Source organism: Microcebus murinus, chromosome 25 (assembly GCF_040939455.1).
Source record: "Microcebus murinus isolate Inina chromosome 25, M.murinus_Inina_mat1.0, whole genome shotgun sequence".
Lineage (NCBI taxonomy): Eukaryota > Metazoa > Chordata > Mammalia > Primates > Cheirogaleidae > Microcebus > Microcebus murinus.
In genome coordinates this window covers 6137848-6147674 of record NC_134128.1, presented here as the reverse complement: position 1 = coordinate 6147674, position 9827 = coordinate 6137848, and the positions used below count along the sequence as shown (strand labels likewise).

At 33.9% G+C, this 9827-nt stretch overlaps 1 protein-coding gene across 1 annotated transcript in view; it reads left to right on the top strand.

Annotated features, from left to right (window-relative positions):
- GPR158 (G protein-coupled receptor 158) overlaps nt 1-9827 on the top strand; it is a 349181-nt gene that overhangs the window by 34297 nt on the left and 305057 nt on the right. The window contains exon 2 of the mRNA XM_012777345.3: nt 2174-2279. Within this exon, the coding sequence (XP_012632799.2) occupies nt 2174-2279 (106 nt within the window). The remainder of the gene's footprint in view (nt 1-2173; nt 2280-9827) is intronic.

Genomic DNA, 9827 nt, shown 5'->3' with positions numbered 1-9827 from the left:
GAATGCAGCATTTTTTTTTGTTTTTACCTCTGCTTACTAATGCACTTCAAAGGCAAAGAACAATTCTGGCTCATAGTAGGCACTCAGTAAATATTTACTGGATGAATGAAAGAATGGTCATGTTATTTTCCAAAGAGCATAAAGTAGAACCTGAAGTGGCTTTAGATGATTGGCATAACCTATGTGAGCTGTAGTTCTATTGAAAGTCCTAGTAGTGAAGGCAGTCTGCCAGTCAACAAATGTTTATTGAATCCTTGCTTTACCCCAAATGATAGTTTTCCAAATTCCTTAGAATTTAGCATCCATTCTCCATTAAATACTTTGATACTTTAAAAAATGTCTTATACTTTTTGATGTCTCTTAGAGGCAGGGCCTATATCATTTGCCTTTGTGTCTTCCATAGCATATCTTACTATGTCTAATAGTAAGATATGCTATGCACATATCACTATGCACATATTAGACAAGAAGTATTTGTTGAAAGAGGAAAGGAGTAAACTGGGTGGGATAAGGCGTTAGGTTACTTGGGAATCCAGTTATTTATCACGTGAATATTTGTTTCATAGAATGATGGCCCACAACAGTACTATTTTGCTAACTGGGGTCTATTATTCTGAAGAATTTGCATGTTTGCTGTGATAATTTTGGGGTTTTTATTTCAGTGATCAACTGAAAAATTAACTCAAACATATTCTGAGTTATCTGGGTAACCAAATACTGATAGGAGGTTTTAGTGTCCCTGTTTGTTTTTGTGTCTCTTTTGAGCATAATAGCACTAGGTAGTATAGTACTTTGTCACAGGTTAAAGAACAGTGGCAGGCCAAAAAAGCAAATGATGTATTCATCCCAAATGAAGCTCAAATGACATTAAGCCACTCTGTGAGAAGACTTTAAGTTTAAAGGGAAAAAAGAGATGAGAGAAATGAATCATACAATGTGGTAGAATAGGCTTGCTGAACTAGCAGTCAGTACCATTTTTCTGTTTTGAGAGATGATTTAGTTTTGACAAAATATAATCATTGGTTTTCTTAAATTAATACTTTAAATATTTTTGTTGGTTTTATAGTTTTGTTTGCATATATTTTGTAATTTTGTGGGTTTTTGGTGGCTATAAGAGCTATAAAATAAGAAAGTTGAGCCTACTTTTATGTTTTGTATATTTAAGTAATATCGTAATGAAAATAACTTAAGATAGGGGTATGGAGCCTTGAAAATATGTTTAACTTTTAGTAGTTTTTAGTGGGGTGTTTATATTTTACTCAGGTTTGTGAAAAACCACATGAGAAAGCTTCTGGCTTCAGGGCTAAGGACACCGAACATTTATTTCAGTTAAGTTCAGGTGTGATAGTTCAGTGTAGGACAGATATTTTTACAGCAGCTGATGCTGATGGTGGTAAAAAACAGAAGGGAGGGAATCTTAAGAAAATGTAGAGATATTAGTTGGAGAAAATAGAGGAATTTTAGACAAACTTGGAATTTTCTTTACAATTTAGCTTTTGGCTGGCTGTGAATTTGTGTGTTGTCTTTCTTAGTGACTCTTCTCAAATGGCTAAGTGAAATGCAGTCTTTCTGTTTCCAGATGTAAAACAAAATATCTTAGTCAGCATTTCTGTAGGTGATGCAAATCTCTATGCTGGGTGTGGAGCACTGGGAAGCTCAAAGAGCTGTTAAAATTATGACAATAGAAGTTCAGAGGAAAGAGGTGCTTATTTTCTGATACTGTCCTCTCTACTCTCTGCAACCTTATTATCACTGGCTCTGTAAATGGGAAATAGGAGTAGAAAAAAATGACACGAGGGCCTTGTTTTGATTTACTTTACTAGAAGGGTTACTGGACACAGGTGTTATTTCAGATTCAAGTTTTCTGCCATGTCCAGAGCAATATTGTCTGGAGTTCAGTAAATCAACAGATATTTATAGAACACCTGTTATGTGCCAGGCATTATATGAGGAGCTGCAGACAGCTCCCTGCCTTTGGGACTCAATGTAAAACTAATACTTGTTGATTTTGTTCTATTCCCCATCTTTTGGTGTACTTTAATTAATTATGAGTAGGTAATTTAAAAATTTTAGTATGTTGTTTACGCTGATTTGTCTAATTTCTAGGATAAAAATACAGAGAGATTTTAAAGGCTTAGATTAATTTGTTCTTTTTATTCTTCTCTGTTTTTAGGGGTGTCATGAAAGTTGATATAAATCTTCAGAAAGTGGATATTGACCAATGTTCAAGCGATGGCTGGTTTTCCGGAACTCACAAATGCCACCTTAACAATTCAGAGGTAAGAACATGAAAATAAAAACCTCTGAAATCAGAGGCTCAGAAATGTATTACTTTTGAGTATGTTGTATTTGTGTGGGTAAACGTGCAAGAGGCATCTTTCTGGGGGAAAAAGTCCAATGCAGATTTCAGTGATGCCAAATGAACCGAAAGAGCAGTAGGAAATAAAATTTGTGCAGAATAACTGTTCATTTGGGGGCTAGGTGAAGGCCAAAGCTAAAATTATGTTATAGGTTGGTCCTATTCTTTGAAATGGGTTAGAAATTTAAAATAGACATGAGGTGAGAAACCAGTTTCAGGCAGGACCAACCAGATTATGCACAGTTTTATGGAAAATGATGCTTATTGAAACATGGTGGAATTCATTCAGACTCTCTGCCATCTACTAGAAAAGCACTAGAAGAGGTATGGCAGTGCAATTTTGAAAACAAGGAGAAAACAACGTATAGGGAACTGGAAAAGAATTGTGGATATTTGTGTGTGATTTTTCGATTTCAAACTCTCGTCCTTGCTTGATTTGGTGGGACTCTAGTTGATAAGGATCAGGCATGGAGATCATCCTTCTGTAAATAAGACTGTCACTTGTCCTTGTAGTTTCAGAGAAGAAATACGATGACATACTGATGATTTATTTCACTTTCAGTAATCTATCTCTGAGGTCCCAAATGCTATGAACAATAAAGCTTATGTATTTTGTATACAATAAAGCTCCTGATCTTAAATGCTTGGGATATGCCAACATTTCTTCATGAATTTGTGAGGAGAGTAAACTTGATTTATTTAAAGTAGAGGGGATATTTCTACAAATGTAGTAATCTACATCTTTAATTTGAATTCTGGCCATTTGTGAAAGGTGGTTGTACATAGTGGAATTTTAAGGTAAATTAGAAGTAAAGCTAACAGTAAGCACTTATTTGTGCCATTACAAACAAAAAAAGCACATAGACATGTGCATAGGCGTACATATGCATGTATTGTATATGTATGTATATGTGCCCATTGCATGTTTACCATGTGTATTGCCTGCCACAAATACCCCTGCCATACACAACCCATATGCCTCCATACTCCCCACCCCTATACACCGCATGCACACCTCTGCCCTGCCCCTACACTCTCCACTACAATATTCCTCAACCTTTTGCCCCCAATAAATCCTCAGAATACCCCACATCCCATTAAATCTGTTGCATCTCTCCACCATATCCAATGACCCCTCAACTTCCTCAACAATCCCCATTCCCACAAATCCCCACACCTCCTCCCTCATGTCCATATACCTCCACACAGACAACCCTCCACCCACTCAGTTGGGACCCAATGATGGGTGTTAGTATTTCTGTCGTGTTAATTCACAGACGTTAAGATCCTCTTTTTGTCTCTTTTCCCTGTTTGTTCTTACAGTTTTGTACATTTCTGAGCCTCTACTACCCTTTGGATGATTTTGACATTTCTAAAGATATGAATTTTGGTCACTGATTTGGTGAATATCTTTAACCTGATTATTGTCTCCATGCCAATGGCATATAGCCACTTCGCATTGTCGTTTAGCCAGAGTGGACTTTTTTCTGCATGGGTGTCATATTGTGGATATTGATCTGTGTGCGCTCATTTCTGTATAGCCTTGTTTCAGTGGTGCTCCTGGGTAGTTCGATAAAAGCAGTCTGTCTAGAAACAAGAAGATACTTACTTTTTAGTTTATTACAGTTGCTCCTCACCTCTAATAATCATGGTGTGGTTTTGTGTGTTTATAGCACATTTGTTTATTTGACTTAATGGTCATATTGCAAGAACTGTTTTCTATTTTTGGAAGTCTGATTTATTTTCATTGTGTCAGGATTATTAATTTTCCGGGTTTTGTGTCTTTTTAAAGCTTTCAAATAAAGTTAGTTATTTCAAGATATCCTCTATTCTGATTAACAAAGACTGGGTTAAAATGTGTAACTTTGGGGATTACAAAACAACTGATAGTTCAGTGAATTTCACTTGAAAATGTTATAGAAAGAGGTTCAGTGATCAAAAAATAATATAAAAAACCTGCTGGATCTACAGAATGCATATTTGACTTGGAATCTGGGTCTCTCCCACCCTTTTTCCTTGCCCAGGCACTGAAGTTGAAAGTAAAGAATCTTTGTGTCCTGGGCTGTGCCCATGAGGCCCTTCGTGGTGTAGTCTGCCCTGCACAGTGCTGTCCTGGAACTCTTTATATGTTTTTTTTGCTGGGCTCCTCTAAGATCCTGTAGTTTGTACTGTTCACTCTAGGCACCTGCAACAGTTCCATACCATATCCTCACTCTAGTCGCTAGGAGTAGTCTTTCAATTCCTTTCCCATACTGATGTGAATTGGAGAGCAGAAACTGGCTTCTCTTGAAGTTTCTACTGCTTGGGAAAACAGAAAGAAAAATCTCTTGCTTGGGGCATTTTTCATCTGCTCTGGCTCTCCTTTGTTCTTTGTAACAAATCTTCTGTTACCAACCCCAAGGATTACAGTGTAAGCTGGCTTATTTTGGAAAGTACTTTACACAATTCACATTTGTAGGATGTAGGGTCCTGTTTTTATAAGTATCCATATTATTAGAAATAAAGACTCTCACCATGATTTACAGTGAGTTTTATCTTGCCAATGTTTAATATTCTTCTCTTGTAAATAGTAGAGGAAGTTACAAATTTCACAGTTATAAATAAGGCAAACTTTTTGCTTTAAAAAATTTTCTGGCCATGTTGTCTTTTCAGCCTCCAGGGTATGTTAAACTAGAATAGCAGATCTGATGTTAGAAATAGATTAAGTGGTACAGAACCATTGACCAAGGCCTCTGGAGCATTTCAGGAAGGCATGGAATGGTTTGTGAAGAAAAAAATTTGTCAATGAGTTTAGGTCATGGCTAGGTCTAGGAGGCCACTAAGGAGTTTTTGAAGGACATAGTAAAATAAGATCCTGAATCAGCACCCTGAACTGGATTGTAGGATTATTCTGGCTGTCTTTATAACAGATCCCAATCACTACAAAGTGGACTTGATCATGTTTTCAGTATACCTGTAAATAATTCTTGACCTATTTTTATATCAGTGTTTATTTTGAGTACATAAAATCTTCTTATACAGAATAGTTTATTAAAAACATAAAATTAAATGATATTGTTATTTTAAAGATTTTTCTTTTGCTTTGTTTATACTATAAGAATTATTTTAATCATTATTTCAAATAGGAAACATTAGGGCAGTGGCCTTGCAACTTTTTGGTTATATTCTGTTAGTAAAAATGCTTTAAGCATCAACCTATGGTATATGCATACTTTAAATTTACAGAGTATATGTATCTTTTGTTATATTTATATATTCAGTATATTATAAATTAGAAAACTAAGGTTGAGATGTAGATGAAATAGTATTTAATATATATTATATTATTTGATAAAAATAAATATACCTTTAGAGTAATATAATTGATTTATAATTTTTATAGAGTTTTAGTAAGAATGTTATGATTGATTGTGTGTCATCATTTTTGAAAATCTTAGTTTAATACTTAGTAATACAATGATTCAGAGGTCTCTAAGTTCAATTTAGTTTTGTATTTAGTTTTAAAATCTGTCATTGAAAAAGATGCCTCACAAGGATATATTAATCCAAATTAAAGAAATGAATTGTTGACTCTGCTAAATTATGATCATTTTTTAGTTCTATCTACTAATTTTGCAAAGGATTTTGCAGAAATACAGCTGGCAGTTTTTCATATTACCTGATGTCAGTTGGTCCTTGTGAACTAATTGGAAAGCTGGGCATTTGAATATTTTAAAGGAATAGGTTAAAAACCCATTGAATCTCTTCAAGTGGAGTATTTTAAAACCAACAAGGAAGTTTTATTTCCAAGTTCAAACTGTAGGTCTATGTGAATATTTTTAGTTTTTGGCAACAAAAGCCACATAACCACTGAAAACATTTTTAAATATCCATTTTCAAAATGTTGATTTCAAAAGACTTTCTCATGGATTGTTAAAATGTCACATTTACTTCAAAGGAATGGCTTATGTATTTTTTTAAAATACCTGTTGCATAGATGCTATTGACAGCCAACCACTTGTCATCCCAGAATAGGGAAGCAAATTTAGAACATTTGCCTTTGTTTTGTAAAGAACAATGCCTAACCAATCTTTAAGCTCAGAAAAAAGTACTTCACTTTGAAATAATCAGAAAATCTTTGTGTGGGAAGATATTCTCAGTGACATACCATCACATTATGAAGAATTGTAAATATTTTATAATTTAAAATAATATACTCTGAAAATCCTTCTAAATGGCCAAATATAAATGGTAATAAATTGAAAATTGAAAGCAAATGAAGGAACCAAGTAGCCATTGTTAATATTTCTGTCTTGAAACTCCCAGTTTTCCTTCAGGATCTATCAAGTCCCTTATCAGATTTATGGTCACATGAAATGTAGATTGAGTGAGGGCATTGGTGTTAATGCAAGCCTTAAATATTAGCAAAGCTTAATTTATTATTTTTTATGAAAAAGTTAAATATAAATGGAAGTTCTAGTATTCTCTTTATGCATGCCAATTAACCTCTTGTGTACTTTGCTTTGGAGACCAATTTTGGCAGTTATCAGATTCACTGTTCTATCTAGAATCACTGGAGTGGCTGTGTTATCACCTCAGTCATTGGTTTTATATTGCTCTAAGATAGTTTCCCATATCTCTTTTTTTCTTTGGGATGTACTGGGTGAAAATCTATTTGTAACTGGTTTTTGCTCCATTAGATGTAAGTTAATGGATCTCTAAAGATATATTTTTAAATGGTTAAAAACATCAGAAAGGATATCATTTAGTATATGAGAAGAGGAATTTAATGCAAAGATCCAAAGAGAGGAGTTAATCTTTCTTTTTTGAAAACCCTCTTGCATACAGAACATAGCTTGTTCATTTGGCTACAGAAGGGTTTAGAGTACTTTTGTAGACATCTTTCATTTAATTTAACTTCCAGTTTAGTGAACACCACTTAGAAACAGCAATATACATACCAGTTCTGTCTTGTGGCTACTATCTCACCATTGCTTTTTTCTCTAGAAAATTTGTTTTACAAACATTATTGTTCACTTATTTCTATAACCATGCTGTCCAATATGATATCTGCTGGGCGCATATGGCTATTGAAATTTAAATAAAAATTAAACAATATTAAATATTCAGGTGCCTGGCCTCACTGACCTGCTTTCAAGAGTTTAATAGCCGCATATAGCTAGTGGCTACCATATTGGACAGTGCAGTGGACAGCTCTGCTTTAGAATATGGTCTAGCTTATAGTATAGTCAAGCCACACAGGTTTTTGAAAGCTTTCAAATCCCTGAATTTCCTTGTTCAGTTGAATCAGTAACATTGCCGTTAAATTCACTTAGGGACATTTAAAGACAAACTTAAATGAATTTTGGCTTATGCAATCTTCTTGTTATCTACTATATTAGCTCAATTGAAAACAAATAATGAAAACCTTGAAAATTATGTTTAATGCCATTATTTCACACTGGAAACTATAACAATGTTTCAGTAAATGGAGAGAAGTGAATACTGGTAGTAATCCTAGATATTTAAATTTTATTTGTATTTGTAGCAAAACTTCTCTTTTCTCTCACTACCATTATAAAATGTGGTGATTTAATGTAAAGTCATACTCTCTTATTGGAATGTAGGACAATGTTGGTGTTTGTTGGTGCCTAGCACAGTGCCTGATACTGTGTTGAATTAATCCCATCCTGTTGTTAGATGGCCTCCCTATAATACATAGCCATTGCTTTTGATTTCTTCTACTGGAATTGCCCCAAATAAAATTAAACTTTTTTCCTTTGTAATGGTAGCCATCAGATACTTGAAGACTGCTGTCAGCTACCTCCTAAGTCTTCTTTTTTCTAGGCTAAATATGTTGTGTCAGTCAAGTGTCCTGGCTTTCCTAGGCTTAGCCAAAAGGGGCCCCACCATCACTATTTAGATCCTCATTTGTTTTTGGCGTGTGAAGACCTAACTTGTTTGAATTTGTTACACAATCCTTCTTTCTACAATTAATAGGAACTGTATTTTTCTGAGGTTTTTAACTCTCCTCCTGAGAGTTATTTGGATTAGAGATTCTGGAGTTGTTCCAAAATTAGGGTTAGAAATCACTTTTCTAAAACCACTATACTTGGTTGCCTAATAAGTCAGTTAAGGGAAAGCTGTGGCTATTTTACGTTTTCAGCGACTGAACCAGTGGCTATCGCCATCTTGTGGTTGGGGGAAAGAGAATTTGTAGTGGAAAACTCTTGATGACATTAAACAATGACATCTCCTTCATTCACTATTAGAACACTGCTATATCTTTCCTATGGAGAGTTGCAAGCAGGTTTGTGCGTTGTGTTCTGGTTAAATCTTAGACCACTGTTTCTAACACTGTCTCATACAACCCAGTTCTGACTTTGGTCTATTCATATCTAATTAGTGTACTAGGCTTCTCTGTTTGAGATGCACTTTAAAAGTTTGTGGAACTATTATTTTTAGTAATTCTTCTTATTGTTATGATTAATAAGACTTTAAAGATTTTCCATGGGGTACTTTTCCTAATAGATTAATTCAAATTCATATCTGTTTTCATTCCTGCAATGTATTAGGACCTGTTATATACCAGGTACTGTTTTAGGGGCTGGGGAATACATGGTGAACAACAAGAAGAAATTTATAATTTATAAGAAATCATTTCATTCTAGAGGGAACCAGGGAACTTTAAAATGTGTCAGTTGACTAACTTTTTAAAGTACTAAATTAGCTAAGAGACTAAAATGTCATACATTAATTTCTGAAATACAGGAATGAAGGATCTCTGTCATAAAAGATATCTTCACACATCTTCCAGAAGTATAGGAATTTGCCTATTGGATTTGTAAACAGTAAAACAAAATATCATACTTAGTATTGGTGAGGATATTCTCATGTGTTATTGTTAGGAATGCAAATTGCTAAACTTTCTGGCTGTATGGTAAAAAATGTATCATCATCATAAGTATATACTTCTTTGTTCTACCTTTTCTTTTTTTCTACTTCTTTAATTTATCTAAGGAAATATTCTAAAATTGTCATACATATATATGTACTAGATTACTTATAACAATATTATGTGTTGTAAAAATTTGGAAACATACATAGCAATAAAAATTGGTTAAATAAATTATAATGCATTCAAAAAATATAATACTATATTACTATTTTATATGAATATAATTAATTCATTGATATAGAATGACATCCATGATATATATTAAAAGAAGCAAGTTCTCCAGTATGGTTTAAGGATTGGTAAGAATTTGAGGACATAGAGAAAAGTGATGTAACGTGAAAAAATCTTTCTGGAATGTATTTAATAGGTGAGTAGAGGCTTGTAAGAAGCAGCCAACATTTTTTTTTTTTTCTGAAAATGAGTTCTTTTAATTTTGAGAAGTAAAATTCATAACTATGGAAATGTGTGCAGGGTGATCTGTATAAGCTAGTTCACAGTTTGTGTAAGGTGGGTGGATTAAAGGCAAGAGGG